We start from the raw sequence: 26,922 nt of genomic DNA, 5'->3' as shown, positions 1-26,922 counted from the left end.
ATTTTATAAAAATAATTTTATGGCTGTTTTGTTTTTTCATTTAACATTTCCTTTTTTTAACAATCTGTCCCCTTAAATCCAGCAAGGGCAAATCTTAAAGCTACATCACACTGACATTCTTGAGAGGCTTTGCTTCTTCATAACAATAGCCCTCATTCATGAAACTTGCATTCATTTATGAGTAGTTTGCCTAATAGACAGACACTTTAGATTAGAAAACACTTCTCCCTTCAAAAGTCTCCTAATTTGCTGCTTATTAATAGTTAGTAAGGAAGTTGTTCAATTTTGGGGTTGGATTAAGTGATCTAAATTAGGGCCATGCAGAAAAAGCAATTAATATGTGCTTTGTAAGTATTAATAAACAGCCAATGTGCTTGTAGTATGCATGCTAATAAGCAACTAGATAATAGTGAAAATGAATCCTTAAGGCAAGACTCTGCAGGTGAATGGGGTATAAAAAAACTAATAGTTATTGCCGTACTTACTCAGTTGATTGATTACATTGATAATTGCAAACATTTTTTGTATTACAAGTTTTCTAAAATGTCAGGTTTAAATATGCAATGAAGCATTATTTAATGAAATATGTGCTAATTTGCATACATTTCCAGTACAAAAATCCGAACACTGGATGAAGTCATTTTTCATATTTAAGTCAAATTTTTGTGACTCCATAATTCATAAAACACTTAGAACAGACAGAAAACAATATATTTTCACAATTCTTTAGGGAATAAAATGTTGTGTATATAATCAAGCAAATTATGTTAATTATATTACAAACAAAGCACATTATATTGTAAACAAATCCCTCTATAAAAACCTTCAGGATATAGACAGGGGAAAAAAATGTAAAGTTTGGTCTGGTGCTATACTGAAGTAGAGATTTATGGCTCAGTGTAGGAGAAAAAAATCATTTTGAGAAAACAACCTTTAAAAATATGTAAATCTATTGACACAAATAGATAAAGTGCTATAAAACAAACACTCAACAGTTTCTTTTGGATGTTTTCTTTGCACTAGTCTGAAAAAACACTTTATGAAAAACCAAAAAGCCCAAAATCTCAAACTTGACAGATGCATGAACTGTGTTTTTGCCTGCAGTGTCTCCACTTAAAGTAAAGTGTTAACAAACAGACCATCCTTCCAGTTTCACAAACTCTTCGTAAACATCAGAAATTCCAATCATTCATAAATAGGGATCGAGCATTCTCATTCACAATTAATATAATCCTCACCTATGAATTACAACTACTTTAATTACTTATTCAGGAACGCAGTTGAATACTCTGTACTTCCTTCTCAGGTTTGGCTCCACTGTATTGCATAAGTGCAGAAAAGAGTAATGGGCCAAATGCCTAACAATAAATAATCAGTTAACATATTTCCACCAAAACTTGGTGTCCTTTTAAACCTTGGCCTGTTTGTATAAAACTTTACAGAAATGCTCTTAAGAATTGTCCTAATCTTTGATTTAAGTGTCAAAAGATTCTTAGTAAAAAGTAGGAATTTTATAAGAGTAGGATGCTTTTACAAAGAAGGTAAAAGCAGCTTTCGGTAAAGTCTGTGACCGATTCTTAAGTGTTGACTGAGGGGACACTTAAGTTTTGTGAACTAAGGACTACAATGATGTCAACCCAAAATAGCCGCCCTTGACATCTGAAACAGCCAATAGTGAGGCTGCTCATGTGAAGTCACAGCAGCACAACACCAATCATTTGTTGTAACTACAATAAAATCATTCAGTTAAGACACTATTTAATATTTTAATGCATTTTTTAAAAATGCTTTGCATTGTGCAAAATTATCACAAATTATTATTGATGTTTTGAAATCCTTTTCTATAAATATGTCTCCTTGTTTACAGTTGGAGCAATGAATAACAACAAGCTCCAATAACTCCAGGAAAGTCCACGATCCTCATAAAAGTAACTTGTTTTGGTTTGACGATCAGTTGGAAAGTCAATGAACTGCCATAGTGGCTAAAAGGGATGGCTGGACTGCACTGTAAAAACAATTTGTTGAGTCAACTTAAAATAATTTGTTGCCTGGCTGCCTTAAAATTTTGAGTTCAGTCAACTCAAAGTTTAATTAACTTGAAATGTTAAGTTGTACTAAGTGACAACTTAGATATTTGAGTTGATTCAACTTAAAATGTTAAGGCAGCCAGGTAACTTACCCAGCTTACAAGTTTAACAAACCATTTTTTTGTTAAGTCAACTCAAATATCTAAGTTGTCACTTAGTACAACTTAACATTTCAAGTTAATTAAACTTTGAGGTGACTAAACTTAACATGTTAAGGTTGTACGAGTGTGTGAAATGATTTTAAGTTGACTCAACAATTTTTTTTTTTTTTTTGTACAGTGTGGAAAATTTCACATCTTCAACCTTAATAAAAAAAAACTGTTAAAGGCTTTGCAAACATATTGCATAGTTGCTTAGAGTCAATTGTTTTATTTGTGATAATAACAATGAAACATGCCAAATTGTGCGGACATCATTTTTGGTTATGATTAAGAAAATATGAACACACGTAAAAACGAGAGAACCAACAAAATATAAATAAAATAAGTAATTTTGCTGTACTCAATGTGACAGTGATGCCAATGCAGTGATTTTGTCACTAGATTTAGTGACTTCCTCACACCTTTTGAGACTTTTTTAAAAAACCTAGCAACAAAATCAATTTCTTGGACAAGTCTTGATTCTGAGACTTAAATTTGAATTGAATTACTACTTTTATTTCTGCAGTTAGAGCATTGATTTGTAGAGCGGAAGAAAATCACATTTCTTGCTTGATCAGTTACATCAGTTACTTGTTTTTATTTTTTATAATTTATCTTCACAATCAAGTTTGTATTGTTTTATCAACTCCATATCATCATATAACTCCAATATGTCGTATTGTTATATGTCTTATATGTCTTGTTATACTCCTAACGGGGTTAGGAGACCTCTTCAGCTCTCGTAAATAATTTAGAAGCTGAGACTAATTCGTAACACTTAGGAAGCTTAATGAATCACCCTTATTCTTAGGTCTAGGAATAATAGTAATATTATGCCATTGTTAGAAATTTGACACACTTGAGACTTTAAATTTAAATTTTACTAGCCGCTTTATACATATGCCGCTTTTCTAAAAATGGCCAGCTAGTGACACTTAAAAACGTTTTGGTGGCACAGCGTTTTTCCAGCTGAGATGCAATTGCTATGGAATGTTAAAGGTGGTACATTTCTAACCCAAGCCAAACAAAACCACTGTTGAGTCTTGGATATTCTGTAATCTGAATGTGGCTTGGCTTGGCTCTGTCCTTCATTGTGAGTTGTACACCTGTTTTATGATCTACGAACGAAACATGTCTTATTGAGTAGGAAAATAATATCACACATCTTTTCATTCAACACTGTAACACTTGTTTAACATTAATCCAATGCAATGTGCCAGGTCTGAGCCTCAAACGCAAGAACTATGGCATAAACTTGTTTATTCGTTTTGTATGCCAAGTTTCTCAAAGCTCCTTATCATAGAATTGATTCAGTAGCAGCACAATTGGCCCAGGTCTTTCCTGAGATTGAAAACAAGTGCATAACAGCATTGTTTTTGAGGTTTAAACGTCATGGGTGTAGAAGTCTCAGATGGCCACATTATGAGTCACGGCATTGAGTATTGTTGTTAGGCTGCGTGCAGATAATCGGTCCATTGAATTGAGTTTGAATTGTTTAAATCCAACCAATTCGGTGTGTCTATTGTGTAGGTCATGTACTGTTTGACTACCTGTTTGGACTTACCTTCAAACTAATAGGATCAAACACTCACTTTCTCAATCTCTGAATATCTGACGTCGCTTTTACTTTGTTGCAAAGGCAAAACAATGGTCATATTGTTCCGGAGCTGGATGAAAGGTGTTGAAGTTGGCTAATATGAGTTGAGAATTGTCATTTGGACTTTGGCTTCTTCATTTGAGGTCTATTTTATACACTCTTAAAATAAAGGTGCTTTAAAAGGTTCTTTACAGTGATTCTATAGAAGAAACATTTTTGGTTTCACAAAGAACCATTCAGTCAAAGGTTGTTTAAAGAACCATCTCTTTCTTTGCTTTTTATAATCTGAAGAAGCATCTTTTGCTGCAAAGAACCTTTTTTAAAAAAGAAAGGTTCTCTATGGAATCATTTAGACAAAAAGGTTCTTCTGGCATCGTGAAGCATTTTTATTTTTAAGAGTGTAGCTAAATATTGAGCTGCATGCTGTTGATTGTTATTTTTTAACATTTATTGTTTTTTAGTAGTTGCATTAAGCATTAAAAACACTTGAATAAATTCAACAATATAGTTCTCAGATGATATCATTGAAATAAAACATATATCGGCTCATTAGCAGCTTCCATGTGGAAATGTAAAAGTTGAGTTAGATTAAGGAATAGTTCACTTTCAAAACAAAAATGTACAGAAAATGTACACACCACCTTGTCATCCAAGATGTTCATGTCTTTCTTTCCTCAGTTGAAAATAAATTGTTTTTTGAGGAAAACATTTCAGGATTTTTCTCCATATAGTGGACTTCTCCATATAGTCCAAAATGCAATTTATATGCGGCTTCAAATGATTCCAGAAGGTTCTTATCTAGCGAAACAATTTTTTTAAAAATTATAGTTTATATACTTTTTAATCTCAAATGCTTGTCTTGCCTTGCTCTGCCTTCTGGTTCAAGACAGTTAGGGTTTGAGTTAGTCTGAGTGACCAATGACTCTCCAAGGTTCACAGCCAGAGAATTGCAGAAAGAGAGTTTTAGTAGAGCCTTGGGGTCAGAAATCCAAAAAAACAAAAAACAAAAAGTCCAATAGTACCTAAAATCTAAGGGTTAAGGTCCTAGCACACTGAGTTAGAAATTTTTGTATGCATTTTTTTTTTTCATATTTGTCATCCTTTCCTATCAAAATGCTTGCTACGGATGCAAAAATGCTGAAATTCAAGCCTGGTACAAGATTTTTTTTATTATGATGTACAAAAGTTTTGGAGGCAGTGTGTAAACTCAATTGACACAATGTAAGGTCGTTTTTTTTTTTTTACAGTGTGCTCAGTGTGCAATGACCTTTACTGTGCATTGTCTGATGGAAATGCCTTTACATGTACATGTATGAAAAACATTTGGAAAATGAACAGGTGAATAAACAGAAAAATATATTTTTCTGTTTTACTGCAGTTGCTGAGAGAGTTAAAGCATCCAAATGTCATCGCCCTGCAGAAAGTATTTCTCTCTCACAGTGACCGCAAAGTCTGGCTCCTCTTTGACTATGCTGAGCACGACCTGTGGGTGAGTATACATGTACAAATGCACTCAAATTATTATGATTTTACACTTTTTGCCATTTTTTAGGTTCAGCATTGCTTCATAAACCCCCCCCCCCCCCATTAGGTTTCAAAAGACACGAGAAACTAGTGACAGACCTTTCAATTGTGGTTGAAATATGTATTTGAGAATGAAACAAAAATGTTTGAGGAAAGAAGTTGCTAAAATTTGCATAAAACCACATTTTCTCATACCTTGAATACATGTGTACACATCTTAGAGGTGCTTCACATAGACAACATTATTTTGTTTTATCTAAACATGCATTAAATGAGTGTCTTTCAATTTTTTTAAGATGCTGTGTCAAGTTAAAAGAATTCAAACATTGTCAGAGCTAATAGCCTTGTGTGCATCTCTTTCCATGTGTAGCACCCAGTTTGACTGTGTGGTCCTTTTCCCATCATGCCCCCCCCCCCCTTTGTCAACACTCTATACTGTCCTAATAAAGGCAAAAATAAATCTTCAAATTTTCATATCTCGAACCACAAAGCAACACCCTAGCAACCATCCCAGGTACCCTAGCAACACAATAGCAACCACCCCGGGTACCCTAGCAACCACATACCAACACCCTAGCAACCATCCCAAGTATCCTAGCAACCGCATAGCAAGACCATAGCAACCACCTCGGGGACTTTAGTAACTGCATAGCAACACCTTAGCAACCACCCTGGGTACCCTAGCAACTGCATAGCAACACCCTAGCAACGACCCCGGCTACCCTACCTGGATAGCAACTGCATAGCAACACCTTAGCAACCGCCCCGGATACCCTAGCAACCACAAACCAGCACCCTAGCAACACCCGAGTACCCTAGCAACACAATAGCAACCACCCCGGGTACCCTAGCAACCACATACCAACACCCTAGCAACCATCCCAAGTATCCTAGCAACCGCATAGCAAGACCATAGCAACCACTTCGGGGACTTTAGCAACTGCATAGCAACACCTTAGCAGCCACCCTGGGTACCCTAGCAACTGCATAGCAACACCCTAGCAACCACCCTGGCTACCCTACCTGGATAGCAACTGCATAGCAACACCTTAGCAACCGCCCTGGATACCCTAGCAACCACAAACCAGCACCCTAGCATCCATCTAAGGTACCCTAGCAACCGCATAGCAACAACCCTGGACACCCAAGAAACCACATACCAACACCTTAGCAACCACACCGGATACTTTAGTAACCACACAGCAACATCCTAGCAACCACTCAATACCTTAGCAACTGCATGCAACAGCTCTATCTATCTATCTATCTATCTATCTATCTATCTATCTATCTATCTATCTATCTATCTATCTATCTATCTATCTATCTATCTATCTATCTATCTATCTATCTATCTATCTATCTATCTATCTATCTATCTATCTATCTATCTATCTATCTACTGTATTGCCCTCAAAACATTAAGACTTTAACCTTTAAAAACGACTTTAAAGTTCACACTATTTGGAAATGTTACTTGCATGTTAACAACATGCTTGCAATTTGCTAATCATGCGAAAAGCATGCTAGTAACATGCTAATCATGCTAAAAACAAGCTAACAAAAAGTTATCTTTTTTGTTATAATCACATTTTTATAATTTTTTTTATCACAAATTGTGAAAATTACTCATAAAAAAAAAATTCATTTAAAAAACGAGGTGCCTACTCTCAGAAAAACAAGGCCTACGATTAATCAGATGCAAATAGAAACACAAAACCGGTCCTAAATGAAAGAAAACAAGTTGACAAAAAGATTAAATCCAATATTAGGTGATAATATAGCGTAATGAGAGATTTAAAAGCAGTTGTTTGGACCGGGTGGGACAGGAAGCCGAACACAACCAGAGCGTTAAATGAATCACGCAGCGTCATTTACTAAAATTGCTAGTGAGTTTCTGGTATTTGCACCATTATTTGCTGGCTAAAAACGCATGTCTTAATCCATTCTGCACCTGTGTTGTTAGTACACACCTTATAATCATCGGCTCTGTTTGTTTGTGATGTTCATAATGGAAATACACATGGCTGCATCTGTGTTTATTTTGCGCATTGTCAGTAAATCACCTTCAGAACTTTCCACTCCCATCTGCACTTTTATTGGGATCATGCTCTCACTCTAATTGGCCCTGTTCAGTAAATCTTATCCATGTTATTGTTTTTGTGAAAACTTACACCGCTATCTGCGTTAACAAATAACGTATCCATGGCAACAGTAGATTTTTTAACGGAAAACCTGCGTCGCTGTTGTAAAACACTTAACGGTTTTCCTTAACTATAAGGGCAGTGTTTAAGGGATTATATGCAACACCCTTAAGTCATTCCCTTAGTTAAGGGGAAATCATGCCTTAAGTGTCATACTTAAGGGAAAAACTTAAGGAGCTTTATGCAACCGGGCACTGGCCCTTAATGACCTTGACACTTAGGATCTACAGGGGTCCTCTGTTTGATTAGCATTGTGTCTAAAAAACACACACATAAAAACTCAGTTTTTACCCGTTCTTATGTCGTAGCACATCATAAAATTTCATCGAGCGTCAAAGGCCAACAAGAAACCCATGCAGCTACCGAGGGGGATGGTGAAGTCTCTGCTTTACCAAATCTTAGACGGCATCCATTATCTGCACGCCAACTGGGTCCTACACAGAGATCTGGTGAGTACAAACACAAGCCTCATATGAAGTCATTTGTTGGTCAGTGGCTCACAGAGGATTTGCACCGGAAGGCATGGTGCTCAGATTCGATGTTTGTTTCCTATCTGTTTTCCCCCCCGCTTGCTTACATTGTAAATGTTATGTAACAGGAACAGCGGGATATTCAGTGCTCTTTTATTATGTTTCTACTGAGACAGCAGTGAAGTATTTTTACTGTTTAAAAGTACTTTTCAAGTGTGTTTTTCTTTAGAAAACTTTACTTCACAACATTCCAAAGCATAATATTGTACTTTTTATGGCACTACGCTTCATATTAAATGTAATTTAATTCTCAGTTACATTAGAAATATAGTACTTTTTTTACTTTTACTCAAAAGTACAAGATGTTCTTAAGTATTTAAGGTTAAAAAAACGACTTTTATTTATGAAATCCAGTGCCGCAAAAAGTACAACAGAATGCTTAGAAATGTAGTGAAAAAGTAAAAGTTTTCCAAAGAAAAACTGATGAAGTTTTTCAAAGAAAAAAATTAATACAGATACTTTTTAAATTTACTTAAGTAAAAATATTTCAATACTAAGTGTTACGCAATGTTAAAAATATAGTTCACCCAAAAATGAAGATGTTGTCATTTCTGTTATTTAACTTGATTTTTTACAAACCCATATGCTGGTGTTTTTGTTATTTAAAATAAAATCTTGAAGATTTTTAATGTACATGGGTCAAAGACGAAAAACAGTTTAAGCATAAAAACAATAAGTGTAATACTGCTTTAAATTGTTGCTGTTTTTCCCAAAAAATATTAAAAAGTTTTCTGTTTAATGTAATTGCATTTTTGTTTTTCTGAGCAAAAAATAAATATCATACATTTTCCCCTAATTTACAGAAGACACCCATTAAAATGTCATTCAGTGTAACAATCTTGTCAGGCATATTTACAACTAAAATAAATTTATGACATTAAATATGAATTACTTTCACCCCAAATAATAATTAGTTGTAATTCTAATTTTTTTAAAATTTGCCACTATCCTAGGTTTTGCCCATTTATCAGTAAGAATTTTTATTCATTTAAAAAATGTAATATGCTCCCTTATGCTTTTAGATATTTTTATATGTACAAGTCAGCATAAGCATGTTGTTTGAGTTTTTACATAAATATTGTAACAATTAATGACAATGTAACATTATTTCAACCGATTTTGACATTTTATTCTCCAAAATGTATTTGAAACCTTAAATGTAGACACTTTACTGACATTTAATGTGCTTTCTATTGACATAAAATCACTTTTGTAGATTTCTTTTGCCATGGACATCTTAATGTCTTTGGCCCACATATATTCCATTGTACAAAATCGATTTTAACAAAGCAAAGTGAAGTTAATTATCTGCAAAATACATAAAACACCTGTGGCTTCCTAACAATCAATGTTTTTCATGTTTATACACTCTTAAAAATAATTTAGGTCGGTGCTTTAAAAGGTTCTTCACAGCGATGCCATAGAAGAACCATTTTTGGTTCCACAAAGAACCATTCAGTCAACGTTTCTTTTAAAGAACCATCTCTTTCTTAATTTTTTATAATCTGAAGAACCTTTATTTTTAGGAGTGTAGGTTGTAGTAGGTAAACTTTTAAGGAAGGAAATGAGAGTCCACAGTAAATATAATTTTCCAGTCTTTTTTCCAACAGCAAAACAAAAAATGCATGCATTGCTGCGATTTTCTGATTGGAAAGTTACTCAACAGACAGAAAGTCATTCAGCAGAAGTGTTAAATAGATTTTTTTGTAGTACACGTTACATTATTGTGTGCAAATGAGTAGTGTGCTGGTCAGAAACTGAACTGCAATTGCAAATGGGAGTCAATTTGTTTCTGTGATGGAAACAAACATAGAAAGAACCGTCTCACCTTCTCTGCTTCTCGTCCTGTGGGCGTTTAAATCCCTTCCTCAGTGATGAAATGATGAAATTATGATGCTCTGCCTTCTTGTTAGTGAAAGGCTGTGGCTGCCAGGGGCGATGAAGAACACAGAGGTGATAATAGGATGCACTGATAATAGGATAACCATTATTGTCAAAATCGAAAATAAAGAATTATTTCTGCATGTTTTTGGGGAGAGAAGTTTGCCAGTAGTATTTGTCAGTGAAAGTAAAAAGATGTGCTTATATGTGACCCTGGATTACAAAACAAGCCATTAGGGTCATTTCTTTTAAATTGAGTTTTATACATCATGAATAAATAAGCTTTCCATTGATGTATGGTTTGTAAGGATATGACGATATTTGGCCGAGATACATCTATTTGAAAATCTGAAATCTGAGGGTGCAGAAAAATCAAAAGATTGAGAAAATCACCTTTAAAAGTTGTTCAAATTAAGTTTTTAGTGATGCATATTACTAAACCGAAATTAAGTTTTGATATATTTATGGTAGGAAATTTACAAAATATCTTTATGGAACATAATCTTTACTTAATATCCTAATGATTTTTGGCATAAAAGAGAAATCAATCATTTTGACCCGTACAATGTAATTTTTGCTACAGATATACAGATGCTACTTAAGATTGGTTTTGTTTTCATAAGGGTCAATCTTTTGAAATTGAGATTTATACATCCTCTGAAAGCTGAATAAATAAGCTTACAACTATTGATACAACTATTTAAAAATCTGGAATTTGAGTGTGCAAAAAAAAAAAATTTTTTATAAAAATAAAAAATTGAGAAAATCGCCTTTAAAGTTGTCCAAATTAACTTCTTAAAAATTAAGTTTTCATATATTTATAGGAGGAAATTTGCAAAATATCTTCACTGAACATGACATTTACTAAATATCTTAATGATTTTTGGCAAAAAAGAAAAATTAGTAATTTTGACCCATACAATACATTGTTGGCCACATATAGGTCTTTTTTTATTTTTTTTATTGAGATTTATACATCAGCTGAAAGCTGAATAAAGAAGCTTTCCTTTGATGTATGGTTCATTAGGACAATATTTAGCCGAGATACAAATATTTGGAAGTCTAAAATCTGAGGGTGCAAAAAAAATCTAAATATTGAGAAAATCGTCCTTAAAGTTGTCCAAATGAAGTTCTAAGCAATGCATATTACTACTCAAAAATTAAGTTTTGATATATTTACAAAATATCTTTATAGAACATAATCTTTACCTAATGTCCTAATAATTTTGACCCATACAATGTATTTTTGGCTATTGCTACAAATATACCTGTGCTACTTAAGACTGGTTTTGTGGTCCAGGCTCACATATGGATTTGAATCTCTGCATTTGATGAGATACAGGAGATTTCTAAACATGCAGTATTATGCATTACACAGGAAAGTCAGATAAAAGTGTCTATATATTTTTTTAAAGGTGTGTTTTGGCTTGTTTAAAACAATGGCTACATTTCCAGCCATGTATGCAAAAATTTTTTTATGTTTTACGTAAGGAATAATTTGACAGTCAAAGTAAGAAGAAAATAAAGTTGGATTTTGACTATTAGTTTTTTCCTGTGTTTTTTCCGGTAACTCAGTTGTGTTTACACACCCATCCATTACTGGATCCTCCAGTCTTATCTTTACTAAACTAAACTATTTGTGCAATGTTCAGCTGGTGTTGGCCTTTGTCAAAAGCATCAGCAGCACACAGACTGAGAGTGATATGGATTGAATCCAGTGGAAAGTGTCACACACGGATTGTCACTGCACTGTTATGTAATCCCATCAATCCCTGTTGTGTGGCGATCAACAGCATACTCTGTCATTAACCCAGTTGAATAGAAGAGAACTAGACATTGTTGCAGTCAACAGCTGGCTTAGAGTCAACATGAATTATAAATGTGATTTAACAGGAACAGCGGGATATTTAATGCTTTTGTATTTATGTATTTCTCACTTCCTTAGAAAAAGAAATTGTGTGAAAGTGTTCAAGGGGTTAACACTTTAGATTAGAGAACACTGTTTACTATTAATTAGTTGCTTATTAACATGCATTTTGGCTGTTTATAAATACTTATAAAGCATATACTAATGCCTTATTGTGCATGACCATATTTTATATCACTTAATCTGACAGCAAACCTAAACTTACTACTAATAAGCAGCAGATTTAAAGTCTGCTAAATTGGAGCAACTAATTTTCTACTTAATGCACTTTAATTGTGCAAAAGTAGTCAAACTAAATATATACTAAAGAGTATTTGATTGTGCTAAAGTGGAACTAATGCAAGTATACTTTAGGTACACTTTAAACATTTAAAGACCATATTATTTAAAGATTATACAGTCCTCATCAATAGTGACATTAAAACATATTTTAGGCTTAATATTAAAAAAACGTGCATTGTGCACAAGTAGTACTCCAAATAAAATTTAATTACAATTTTTATATCAGTAACTCTTAAGCAATATGTCAACAAATATGTTAATAGACTTGAACTGTACTTAGTATAATATTAAGGGTTGACAGTGTAATTATAGATGTAATTACAAAAATTAATTAGAGGTGTGTAAATAAAATAAATAGTCTACTATTAAAATGCAAGGGTTGGAACAACACGAGGGTTACTAAATGATGACAGAATTTGCTCACATTTTATTTTAAAGTCCAGTTCTTGCTATTAACAACCATTAACTGTGAGTTTTGCCTCAGCAAACTCTTAATTTGATGGTAGCTGTGAAGTTTATACTAAAGTGTTACACAAATTTTTCATTTTTGGGTGAACTATTCTTTAAATTTTGCCTATGTAGCCTAACTGTAATTCATTTCAGCATTTATTCCTTCTGGGTTTATAATGGTCTAGATACCATATGTTGACACATTTGTTATTGTACAGGCATGATAAGTGTCTGCATTTTATCATATTGTGTTAATGTTAACGTTGAGGCCTGCAGTTTTACCATAAATGACCATTATTTAAAGTGCATGATAATAGCAGTTTTGAGATGGCAGTGTTGTTTTGAGTGAATTACAGAAACCTTATGCTTGCTGTTCCCATAGCAACACACTCTCATTAAGGCTCATAGAAACTCTCGCGTCTCGGAATAATTAGAGGACATCATTACTTACTGATGCAACAACCAGTCATCCACAGCCACATACAGATTCATGACGTCTCTGTGTTTTCCTGTCTGTCCGTTCCATTATATTGTCCCTTTATAAGCAACATCATATTCTGAAGTGTGCAATTTCTGTATTAGTGGCACCAAATGAAATTGTGAATAAACATACAGAATCGTGTAGACATAAAATAAAATGGGTGTGTGCAGTTTGGAAAAGTAATTATTTTTTTGCAATTCTGTCTGTTGCTAAAACTAAATAACCCTTAAAATAAAAAGCTTTTGAAAAATGTGAAAAACAAATCTACTAAAGTGTATTTAAAATACATTTATTTAATATTAATCATACTACAAATACATTTGCATATCATGTGCTTAATTAAAACGCCCTGAAATTGTACTTTTAGTATACTAAACTGGTACAATTAAAGTCTGCTAAATTGGAACAACTAATTTTTTACTTAATGCACTTTAATTGTGCAGAAGTCCAACTATAGATGTACTTAAGTATATTTGATTGTGCTAAATTGGAACTATTGCAAGTCTACTTTAGGTACACTTTAAACATTTTGCATTTAAACACGGATATTATTTAAAGATCCTCATCAATAGTGACATTCAAATTAAAAATTAAAGATTCATGACGTCTCTGTGATTTCTTGTCTGTCCGTTCCATTTTATTGTCCATTTATAAGCAACATCATATTCTAAAGTGTTAATTTCTGTATTAGTGGCACCAAATTAAATTGTAAATAAACAGACAGAATCCAATAGACATACATTTTTTTTGTTTTCTTGAGAAATCAAGGCAGAAAAATGGGTCTGTGCAGTTTGGAAAAGTAATTATTTTTGCAATTCCGTCTGTCGTCAAAACTAAATAAACCTTAAAATAAAAAAGCATTTGAAAAATGTGAAAAAAAAAATCAAATACAAATACTGTACATTTACATATTATGTTCTTAATAAAAATAACAAATTTAAAAAATATATATTAACACTCAGTAATGGCAGTGAAATTAATATTTTGAGATGCATAAATATTATTATGAAGATGGCGTCTCCCACAAGTTATGCGTTTAGAAGAGCGATAGCTCAGCACCTGCCAGAGCTTCCCTGTGAGACAGAATATTTCCATAAACAAAGTGGGAGTCATGGCTATATGCTATGACACTGTACTTGTCAAAGGTTTGTAAACATTATGATTCAGAAATGTTTTTAATGAAGTCTCTTCCACTCAACAAGGCTGCATTTGTGTGCTTAAAAATATAGTGCAAATACTAGTGTTATGAAATAGTATTACAGTTTAAAAGGTTTTTTTTTTTAAGCAGCGGCTATTTGCACTAAGGATTAATAGTAATAGAGGCTATTTACACTAACTGCAAATAACAATGGGTTCTTTTTCAAATAAGTGCAAATAGCTATAGATGCTATTCACACTATGCTGAAATAGCAGGATTTTCTGATATTTATAATACGTATTGCCAATAGACTCAATTATCTGCACCTCAGTATTGTGGTACATTAAAACAGTATGCAGTAATTACATACTGAGTGTAAATTATAGTTTTAATTAAATTTATTAAATGGCACTGCCTTATTGGGACAATAAGCCCTCTACACTAACCCTAACCGATATTTTATTTTCAACTTTTCAATTATGTCCTCTATTTCTATTGAAAATAAATGCCTTTCCAATATATGAGATTTGAAAAGGGAGAAAAAAAGTTTGTCAGAAGGGGATTCGAACCCGGATCAGTAGCATCGAAAAGAGTGAAACACACAATATATCCTCTGCACCACTGGAATTACAATTAACAGCCATCTTTTGTAGTGTTGACTATCCCAATCAAACATTGGTTGGCGGAGTAAGTGTAAATGGCATTTGTCAACAAGGCCGGTTATTTGCACTTAGTGTAAGTAGGCACTCTGTTTTTTTAATGTAGAAATTATAGAGCAATTATAGGTTTGTAAACATTTGTCATGGTTGCATAAAACCCGGGAGGGATAGCCTTTATGATTAGAGAATTACACGGATACGGTACAAAATAGTTAGATTAAAAAAGATATAGATTATATTACCCAGCGATAAACACCCGAAAATAACACTGTTATTCAATGAAATTGATGTTAGATAGTGGGATATCTAACAGATCTTACAGATCCAAAACCGGGATGATGTTTTATCTGGTGGCATAAAACTCACTATTTTTTTAAGTTAATGAATTAGGAGATATAAACTTGCATTTGCGAGGAACAAAGTCAGAATTGTGAGATGAAATAAATGTTATGTAAAAATTTAAATAGTAATAGGTCTAAATAATATTTCATGCTGTAACATAATTACAATATGTCCCTTATGAACAGCATATTATGTAGACCTATTGTTTACATCAAATGTATGCTTTAAAAGTAAAGTAATCATATAAATTTTCATCCATAGTATGTCCGTTTTAACTTCTATGTTTAGCTTCAAATGGCGTCTTCTTCTTAAAAAATGATTTGCATTCTGATTTTGACATCAAAAGGCACGAAAACTCTTTATTTTATTCCATGGATTTTACCTGTTTACTTCCACTTATTACATCTACTATAAATTGGTCTATAGCTTTTATATTGAGCAAATATGCATTCAATTGATCAAAAGTGACAGTAAAATAATTTTACACTAAATATTAAGCAGCAAAAACTGTGTTTATCATGGATATTAATGAGAACTGTTTTAATAAATGACCAATAAGGATTGAGCAACAAATCAGGATATTATAATGATTTCTAAAGGATCATGTGACTTTGAAGACTGGAGTATGATGCTGAAACTTCAGCTTTGATCACAGAAATAAATTACATTTAACAATATATTCACATAGAAAATTTCAAATTTCAAATTGCTATTTTTGCTGGATTGGGATTTTGATCAGTTTTTATGAGCAGTAGAGAATTTTCCAAAAAACAAATAAAAAACTAAATTTTTCCAAACTTTTAAGAAGAACTGCATGGCCCAGAGGTGATGACTAGATCAAAAAAAAAAAAAGTAAAATTACCCAATTTGTAAATAAACATCTGTTGTGATGTAGAATGATTCTAAGATGATTTCATTAAAAATGTTCGCATCTATTGTTGAGGATATTTTGCAGTTGCAACCAAATGTCAAAATGAAATTCTGAGATAAAGTTGTGGTAATTTGTGGTCTTTCTCTTTCAGAAACCTGCCAATATCCTGGTCATGGGCGAGGGCCTAGAGCGAGGACGAGTCAAAATTGGTAAAGTGCCATACTGACTACATTGGATTGGAATATATTTAACAAGATTTCCAATATGTGACCCTGGAGCACAAAACCAGTCTTAAGTCGCTGGGTTATATTTGTAGCAATAGCCAAAAATACATTGCATGGGTCAAAATTTTTGATTTTTCTTTTATGCCAAAAATCATTAAGAAATTAAGTAAAGTTCATGTTCCATGAAGATTTTTTTGTAAAATTCCTACTGTAAACCTATCAAAATGTAATTTTTGATTTGTAATATGCATTGTTAAGAACCTAATTTGCACAACTTTAAAGGTGATTTTCTCAGTATTTTGATTTTTTTGCACCCTCAGATTCCAGATTTTCAAATAGATGTATCTCAGCCAAATATTGTCCTATCCTAACAAACCATACATCAATAGAAAGCTTATTTATTGAGCTTTCATATGATGTATAAATCTCAGTTTTGTCAAATTTAACCTTATGACTGGTTTTGTGGTCCAGGGTCACATATGTAATTTTTATTATGTAATTCTGCTGAACCTTTTTTAGTCGAGGCATTTTGTTTTTAGGTGATATTGTCAAGGTTTACAGAGCTTAGGCGGCTGTAGGGTCAGTCTGAGTAAATGTGAAGCCATTGTCTTACATAAGACACTGTTGTGGGTGATGATTGTTCAGGGCTGTGGGCACTATTTTTACCAGCCTGTGGAATTTGTTATTGTGTTTAGTTGCACTGTGGCTTTCAATGTTATCTTGACTCACTTGAGTATTGGAGCCACATCACGTAAGTGGCACTGGCACGACTAATTATTTAATCTCTCACGGGTTATGACACATGGGACAAAACATGCTCAAAGGTTTCCATTAGGTTTTGAAAAAATAGCAAAATTTACACTTTTATATTAATCAAACAGGGTTGCCAGGTCTGCACAACAAAACAAGCACAAAATCTATAATATAAGACAACTATAAATACACCTTGAATTTGCTCCAAAAATGCATTCCTTGGGGTTAAAACTTCCTTCCATGGTATTCCACCTTTTTTCAAAAATTGCGGTTTTTGGAGAGTGGTTTAAAATGCATCCAATTCAGCACACTGCTAAAAATGCTTTTCTTACTTAGATTGCTTTGTCTTGTTTTCAGTCAAAATATCTAAAAAATTCTTACATTTTTAGATTCTTAAATTCTTTCTTGTTTTCAGAAAAAAAACAAGTCAAAATTAAGTGTGTTTTTGCTTGAAAGAAGCAAAATAATCTGCCAATGGAGTAAGAAAAATTATCTTGTTTTCTGTTTGAAAATAAGATTTTTTTTTTTGCTTACACCATTTTGCTTGTTCTAAGCAAAAACTCACTTAATTTTGACTTGTTTTTTATGAATGCAAGACAATATTTTTTACTTGTCTAGAAAATCCTTCTTGATTTAAGAGTTTTTAGATATTTCGGCTGGAAACAAGGCAAAAAATCTTAGCAAGAAAAGCATTTTTTGCAGTGCAGAAAAAAACGCAGACTTGGCAACACTGATAAAATGATCTCTAGAGTGCAAATATTATATTAATTGTTCATGAAAAACATGCATAGCTCACCCAAAAGTGGAAATGATCTGCAAACATGCAAGTCCTTGTGATCAGAGTGGGCTACTTATGTGTTTATATGTTTGTCTCTTAGCTGATATGGGTTTTGCCCGACTATTTAACTCTCCACTGAAGCCTTTGGCTGATCTGGACCCAGTGGTCGTCACATTCTGGTACCGAGCTCCTGAACTACTGCTTGGGGCAAGACACTACACCAAAGCAATCGGTAAGTTATGCACTAAGATGAACTTAGTGCTTGTGTGCATTTAGAGTGCATCCTTTCACTGCATGAATCAGTTTATTATTATGCATTAACAACAATCACATAATTCAAGATATGGGGCAGAAAATTTAGAAATTTATATCATTTCATATAGTTATAATATCACACAAAGAGCGCCGTTTTGTCTTAAAAAATCAGTATGATCACAAATGTGATATTGATTTTATAAAAGAGTTCAATAAACAATAAGAGACTTACATATATTTTAGACGCCACATTTGGTCTATTTTCACGTTCCTGAATGAATCAAGCGTTTAAATGATTCAGTTCAATTGCAATGACTCACTTATTAACAGTGATTTGCTGCCACCTACTGCTGGTTTTAAGTTCACATTAAAATTTCACTGTAAAAAACTACTGGCAGCTGTGGTTACCAGAATTTTACCATAAAAAATACGGTAGCAATGTTTTATGGTTTTCACTTAAATTTACAGGTAAATACCGTAATTTCATCAACTGATATAATGGTAATGTACCAGCCTTTTGAAGTACTGAAATCTGTTTTTAACCTTTGCAATACAATGATAACCACCAAAAGCAGGTGGTGATGAGAACATCACATGATGAACCAAAGTCCATCACAAGGAGGTTTTAAATAATAGCATTTGTAGAAGGTGCACAGCGTCATTCACACAAACACTAAACACCATCATGGCAACACACATAAAACTGAAATAATGCAAAAAAACATTTTAACAACATTAGATGTAACATACAACCCTACTGTACAAAACTGTCAAGAAAAAACGTTATTTCAACAAAAAACATCAAATAAAAAAAAAAACAGGGAATTCTGGGAAAGGTCAATTTACGGTTATTCACTGTAAATTCAACGTTCTTTTTCACTTCCAAAGACGGTATACTACCGTAAAATTACATGCAATGTCCAACACGTTTTTCACCGTATATAGAAGGGGAACTTACAGTTAACCATTTCACAGGTTTTTACCATAGCATTTTTACAGTTTTTTTACCGTTAAATTCATGTTCATTTTTTACAGTGTATCTTTTGATTTTTTTAAAATAATTTCAAATATCAGTATTCAACGTTTTATGCTTAAAATAAACAAAATTATTTATGCATTTGTAACTGCTGGTTAAAGCATTCCACGTCTCTTTGGGCTTCATTAAACAGTGTGTAAATGCATCTAAATGCACTTTAGATTTAACTTCTGTAAAGATTAATTTTGTTGATACTGATTTCAGCCTAAATCCATCATTATTATTATAATTGACTGATTAAATGTAAGAATTTGCCTCAAAAGATGATGCACACTTTTAGAAAAAATGGCTTTATAAAGGTAAAAATGAATTTAAACTTACTGGAAAAGAATCATTTGTATCACTGCAGTGAACTGGCCATAGAAAATGAAGAATATCAAAGAATTTAGGAGACAGTTGTTCACGCATAATATTGTCTAATTATCTTTATCAATACCATTATCCATAAAATCCCGGAAAATATTGAGATATTATTTTTTTGTTAATATCACACACTCCACACCATATTATTTGCTTTTGTCACTTTGTTACGTCCGATGTAGACAATCTCAAGCTGTTGGTTTATTCCTTTTTTTTTGGTTGGGTTGTGGAATTGCCGGTAACTTAAAATTTTAGTAGCCAAATTGGCTGGTGAGTGAAAAAGTAAATTTTGATCCCTGGTTGTGTGCATTTTAGCATTTCTTTGTGTGTTCTTTGTTGTCTGTACTAAATATTCTTTGACTTTTTAGATATTTGGGCAATAGGCTGTATCTTTGCGGAGCTGTTGACGTCAGAACCAATCTTCCATTGTCGACAAGAGGACATAAAGACCAGCAATCCTTTTCATCACGACCAGTTAGATCGCATTTTCAGCGTCATGGGCTTCCCAGCAGGTGACTAACCCTTAATGTACTGTATGGCCACCTTTACTCAGCCTCACTATACAATAGTTTTCTACTCTTGTGATTTGAACTAAATGCAAACATTTTTACATCATCACTTTGATTAGATCAGATTAGATTAATCTATTTTGGAATGACTAGGCTGTGGCCGTTTCTTTTTTTGGAAATATATAATACATTTATTGTAGATTATAAATTACACTGCCGGCCAAAAGTTTGGGATCAGTAAGATTTTTAATGGTTTTTAAAGACGTTTCTAGGCTGCATTTATTTGATCAAAAATACAGAATAAAATGTAATATTGTGAAATATTATTTTAATTCAAAATAACTGTTTTCTATGTGAGTATATTTTAAAATGTAATTTATTTCTGTGATACAAAGCTGAATTTTCAGCATCATTACTATAGTCTTCTGTCACATGATCCTTCAGAAATCATTCTAATATACTGATTTATTATCAATGTTGAAAACTAAGAAAGCTGCTTAATATTTCTTTGCAACCTGTGATATTTTTTTCAGGATTCTTTGATCAATAAAAGGTTAAAAAGAACAGTATTTATTTAAAACAGAAAGGTTTTCTAACAATATACACTACTGTTCAAAAGTTTGGAGTCAGTACATTTTTATTCTTTCTTTTTTTTTTGAAAGAAATTAATACTTTTATTCACCAAGGATGTGTTCAATTAATATAAAGTGATGGCATATATTTACATTGTTAGAAAAGATTTATATTTTGAATACATGATGCTTTTTAACTTATTTATCAAAGAAAAATTAAAATAAAAATAAAAAAAATAAAAAAAGAATCACAGATTCCAAAAAAATCCAAAATTGATCATTCTAATAATAAATCATTATATCACAATGATTTCTGAAGGATCATGTGACACTTAAGACTGGAGTAACAGCTGATAAAAATTCAGCTTTGCATCTCAGAAATATATTATATTTTATAGTATATTAACATAAAAACCATTATTTTATATTGTAATAAAATTTTGCAATATTACTGTATTTTTATGTATTTTTGATCCAATAATTGCAGCCTTGATGAGCATAAGAGACTTTTTAAAAAACATTACAAGTCTTACTGATCCCAAAATGATATGTTTCTTTAGATTAGGAGCAAAATTATTTAAATTTAAATTTCCACATTTTTTTTTCTCTTAGTGACGTACTTAACTTGCCACTTGCATTTCCATTGAGTTTAAATATTCAACGTGGTTTTTTTTTCTTTCACTTTCTTCAAAGTCTAAATTCATTTGTCCTTGTGTGGGTCCTCTTCCCACATTTGAGTTGCAAATATTACTCGCATATGCTCTGAGTTTTTTGTTTTAACGTAAGTGATACATTTGAAGCAATTTGTACAATAACAAAAGAGTTGTCATTGATTTACTGAATGAATGAGTGAATGACATTTTGTGGGTTTATCTGAAATAGATTATACCACAATAATAGAGCAGAGGAAAAAAAAGATGCAGCAGACACGCTGGAAAATAGCAGACAATATGTATAGACTCCCATCAAAAAGTATTCATATTTTTATTAACATATCAACAAAGCAACACGTTCAGTTTTATTTGTGAATATTTAGGATCTGATTTACTAAACAAGGTAAATTAGCGTAAACAACCATAATGACCAACGCAATCTACCAAATTACCAGCGCAAATTAGCAAAGGGCCGCAAACAAGTAGAGCCGATGATAATCAGGTTTGCGTAAATGAGTTAGGACATGCCCATTTTTAATGGGTGATAAATAATGGTGCAAATACCAATAAACTGACTGCCACACCTTAGAAAACCACAGATCATTTTAGGCAGTTATGCACACAGCATAAAAATATGTGACCCTGGACCACAAAACCTGTCATAAAGGTAATTTTTTTTTATTTTTTTATTGAGATTTATGTATCACCTGAAAGCTGAATAGCTAAAGCTTTCTATTGTTGTATGGTTTGTTTGGATAGGACAATATTTGGCCGAGATACAACAATTTGAGGTCTGGAATCTGAAAAAAATCTGAATGTTGAGAAAATCGCCTTTAAATTTGTTTAAATGAAATTTTTTGCAATGCATATTACTAATTAAAAATTAAATTTTTTTTTATTTATTTATGGTAGAAAATGTACTAAATATCTTCATGGAACAAGATCTTTACTTAACATCCTAATGATTTTTGGCATAAAAGAAAAATCTGTAATTTTGACCCATACAATGTATTGTTAGCTATTGCTATAAAGATACCTGTGCTACTTAAGACTGGTTTGTGGACCAGGGTCACATATGTGTGTCTCTCTGTTGATTTGTTCTGAATCATGCATGCCTTACAGACTAGGATTAGTTACTATAATAAGTACGACACGAGCGATACGGTACGATAAAGAGCTAGCAATAAATGCGGATGCTTTGATTTTAAGTACAGTGTAACAAATGCACACAATAATACCAGATTATTATATCAAATGTATAATTTTCAAAAGTACATAGTAGTTAGAGACGCCTAAGAAGTGAGGCCATGTGCTATCGTTGGTCCTTATTTGGACTTGTGGCCTTGTTAAATGTCGCTGTGCACTATTATATTATGTTTATGTGTAATTCCTAGATAAAGACTGGGAAGATATCCGGAAAATGCCAGAATATCCTACTCTACAGAAAGATTTCAGAAGAACCACGTGAGTGCCGTGCTCTTTTCCAAAGTAACAACACCATTTGTTCTCCACAGCAAAAACAATACGAGTGTTGATTTTATGTCATGATTTATATTCATTTATGTGAGTGTATAACTCAATATTCTTGCTGTAAATCTTTCTAGCTGTATATACAAAGGAACAGCAAGGCAGTGCATCAGTTCAGTTCTGTACTGTTTGACACAGCTAACTTAGTATATGTGTGTTATATGTGACCCTGGACCACAAAACCAGTCATTAGGCTCAAATTTTCTGAAATAATCTGAAAGCTGAATAAATAAGTCTTCCACTGATGTATGGTTTGTTAGGATATGACAATATTTGGCTGAGATTGGAAAACTTTAACCTTAGCAATACATATTACTAATCAAAATTAAGTATTGATATATTTACGATAGAAATTGTGCAAAATATTTTCATGCAACCTGATCTTTAATATCTTAATGATTTTTGGCATAAAAGAAAAATTTATAATTTTGACCCATCGAATTGTATTTTTAGCTATTGCTACAAATATATCCTTGTTTTGTGGTCCAGGGTCACATATTTTATGTGAAGACATAAATGTGCATATACACTGCAAAAAAGGGCTTATCTTACTTAGTATTTTTGTCTTGTTTCTAGTTAAAATATCTTAAAAAAAAAAAATTATTAATTTCGAATGCATTTGCTAAATAAGCAAAATTATATGATATTAGTGTTGTTTTAAGCAAAATGCACTTAATTAAAACCCTGGAAACAAATAAATCTAGTAAATGCAACTTAATTTAAGCATTTTTGACCAGAAACCAGACTAAAATACTAAGTAAGCCTATTTTTGCAGTGTATATCGATCCTTTGCATTTGTTTTACAGATATGCCAACAGCAGTCTTATCAAATACATGGAGAAACATAAAGTCAAGCCAGACAGCAAAGTGTTTCTACTGGTGAGTCTATTGTTTACTCATTTCAAATTATATATGCACTGCAAAAATGCTTTTCTTAGATTTTTTGGTCTTGTTTCCAGCCAAAATATCTAAACATTCTTAAATCAAGGTGATTCTAGATGAGTAAAAATTGTCTTTTTTTTATGAAAAAAAAAAAACAACCAGTCAAAATTAAGTCAGTTTTTGCTTAGAACAAGCAAAGTAATCTGCCATTGGGGTAAGAAAAATAATCTTGTTTTCTGTTAAAAATAAGATTTTTTTGCTTACCCCATTGGCAGATTATTCTGCTTGTTCTAAGCAAAAACTGACTTAATTTTGACTTGTTTTTTCTGCAACCAAGAAAATCATTTTTATTTGTCTAGAAAATCCTTCTTGATTTAAGAATGTTTAGATATTTTGGCTGGAAACAAGACAAACAATTGAACTATTTAAAAGTATTTTTTGCATTGTGGAATCAACTTATATAAACTTCACAAAACATCTGTTTTAAGATGGTTACTTCATTTGCTTCAGTTTTGCAGTAGGAAATTTCATATTACTATAATCCAGTAAGATTTTTTTGTATGAGCCATTCTTGAATTATATGAAGATGCACCGTCTTTAAAAAAACTTTCAAAGTTTTGCTAAATAAATAGTGGGTCACTCCACCCCAAAATAAAAATGTTGTCATTAATCACTTACCCCCATGTCGTTCCAAACCCGTAAAAGCTTTGTTCGTCTTAGGAACACAATTTAAGATATTTTGGATGAAAACCGGGAGCTTTGTGTCTATGTTCAACCATAATTTTACGAAGCTACGAGAAAGCTGTTTGCGTACAGTGGATACTTTCCAACAATTCAGAGGAGACGAATTGTTGAATAAAGTTGTTATTTTTGCTTTCTTTGCATATGAAAAGTATTCTCATAGCTTCGTAAAATTATGGTTGAACCACTGATTTTGACAAAACATCTTCCATACTTTTCTGGGCCTTGACAGTAGGGATGGGATTCTGGGAGTCACGATCCGATTCCAAAATGATTCTTGATCTACATTTTTCCCCCAATTAATTCTGCTGTGCAAATACATCTTTACAACATTACATTTTGCCAAAATGTCAAATTGCAGTTTCTATGCTTGTTGTTTATAGTTGTAATCTCTGTATGTCAGTACTGCCATCTTAAAATTAGATGTGTGAATCTCCACTGGTTTCACGATTCAATTTAATTATGATTGTCGTTATCAACTAAATATCATAATTCGTCACATTCTTTTCAGTTTTCAATATTAATGCACATGGCTACATTTTCATATATTTTATATAAAATGTATTTTGTGCAAAATATACTTTATTTTTTTTATTATATAAGCAGGCTACTTTTCAAAACATTTATTTGTTTAAAATAAGTGTTCTTTAAGTATCCTAAAGTTTACATTTTTGATGGGATCATAGAAAGTGGCAGCTTTAACAGGCTGCATTCAAACCAATGCACAGATTTATTTCCATATATCAGATGTTTTGTCCTGCTCTGAAAACATAACTGACTGTGTGCACATCAGTTTCGTATAAAAGTATTAGAAAATGCAAGTGCATTTAACCGCAGCTGCAATCGAGCTTTAGGACGAACAAACACAAAGCGCACATGAAAGTCTGTCAGTGTGTGAGTTTCGTGCATCTAATAGAACTGCATTCCAAACAGCAGAAATGAAAGCATATCTAAAGTAAAACACGGCGGGTGAAAGCACACACTGTTGAGAAATGCGCATGTGTCACACAGTGAAAATTCTGGAAAAAAAAAAACAAGTTTAGAATCGATTCTGAATCATTGAAGAGAGAATCGTGATGCATTGAAGAATGCATGGTTTCCTCAACATGAACTAGTCAAATAATCATTTAGAAAGGCCCACCAACTCCATTATGCAAATTTGCACATCTTTTAAGTAATCAATGTTTTCTAATCTAGCTCCAGAAATTGCTGACTATGGACCCCACCAAAAGAATCACTTCTGAGCAGGCACTGCAGGACCCATATTTCCTGGAGGACCCCTTACCTACATCTGAGTAAGTCTCACTCCACAAGCACAAATGCTGAGTAATCTCAGGGATGAACACACCCTGATGTGTAGTTTCAGAACAATTAGCTTTGAGAAGCTGCTCTTGTTCAAGACCATCAGTAAGCTCAGGCACTCACTCTGGGATCTGGCTTTCATTCTGTGTTCATTTTTGGTTTAGACTCAATGGATAATTTTTATGGATCTCACTTTTATGCATGTTCATGCAAGAGGAAAAAGTACCTAATTCTCTGGAGTGCCATTCTGTGCCATTGGAACTTCGCCAAACCCTTTAATGTGAAATGGGTGTCTGGTTGTTTTTCACTGTGTAGTGTAGCATACCACGATATTTTCTGTTTTTGCTCTTTCAAACTGCTTAAACATAGTCATTCATCTGTTATTAATTTACCAAACTTCCCTGAAACAGTTGCAGTTCCTGTACAAACTGCTTTAAGGGGAGACACTGCATGCAAAAACAGTTTTTCATGCACATTTCAAGTTTGAAATTTTGGGCTTTTTGGTTTTTCATAACGTGTTTTTCCAGACTAGTGGAAAGAAAGCATCCAAAAGATGCTGTTAAGTGTTTCTTTTATAGCACTTTATCTATTTGTGTCAATAGATTTCAATTACAATTCATATTTTTAAAGGCTGTTTTCTCAAAATGAGTTTGTTCTCCTACACTGAGCCATAAATTTACACTTTAAGTAGCACTTACACACACCAAACTTTACATTTGTATTCCTGACTATATCCTGAAGGTTTTTACAGAGGGATTTGTTTATATATAATTTGCTTGAGTATATGCAACATTGTATTCCCCCCAAAATTTCAAACAATATATTGTTTTTTGAATTATGGAGTGACAAAATGAGATTCCTTCTGTAAAAAAATGACTCTACACTGCAAAAAATGCTTTTCTAGCTTAGATTTTTTTGTCTTGTTTCCAGCCAAAATATCTAAAAATTCTTAAATCAAGAAGGGTTTTCTAGATGAGTAAAAATTTCTGTCTTGTTTTCAGAAAAAAAAGTCAAAATTAAGTGCATTTTTGCTTGAAGCAAGCAAAATGATCTGCCAATGGAGTAAGAAAAACAATCTTGTTTTCTGTTTGAATTTTTTTTTTTTTTTCTTACCCCATTGGCAGATTTTTGGCTTGTTTTAAGCAAAAACTCACTTCATTTTGAGTTGTTTTTTCTGAAAACAAGACAATCATTTTTACTTGTCTAGAAAATACTTC

General features: G+C 32.6%; 1 protein-coding gene across 1 annotated transcript in view; it reads left to right on the top strand.

The window, feature by feature from the left end:
* Positions 1-26,922, top strand: part of cdk19 (cyclin dependent kinase 19) — a 53,428-nt gene that overhangs the window by 12,324 nt on the left and 14,182 nt on the right. The window contains exons 3-10 of the mRNA XM_073853242.1: positions 5,203-5,313; positions 7,861-8,001; positions 16,265-16,322; positions 17,969-18,100; positions 19,888-20,031; positions 22,648-22,717; positions 23,587-23,659; positions 25,601-25,698. Of these exons, the coding sequence (XP_073709343.1) occupies positions 5,203-5,313; positions 7,861-8,001; positions 16,265-16,322; positions 17,969-18,100; positions 19,888-20,031; positions 22,648-22,717; positions 23,587-23,659; positions 25,601-25,698 (827 nt within the window). The remainder of the gene's footprint in view (positions 1-5,202; positions 5,314-7,860; positions 8,002-16,264; positions 16,323-17,968; positions 18,101-19,887; positions 20,032-22,647; positions 22,718-23,586; positions 23,660-25,600; positions 25,699-26,922) is intronic.

This window comes from Garra rufa, chromosome 13 (assembly GCF_049309525.1).
Source record: "Garra rufa chromosome 13, GarRuf1.0, whole genome shotgun sequence".
NCBI lineage: Eukaryota > Metazoa > Chordata > Actinopteri > Cypriniformes > Cyprinidae > Garra > Garra rufa.
This window is presented reverse-complemented; position numbering and strand designations above follow the sequence as displayed.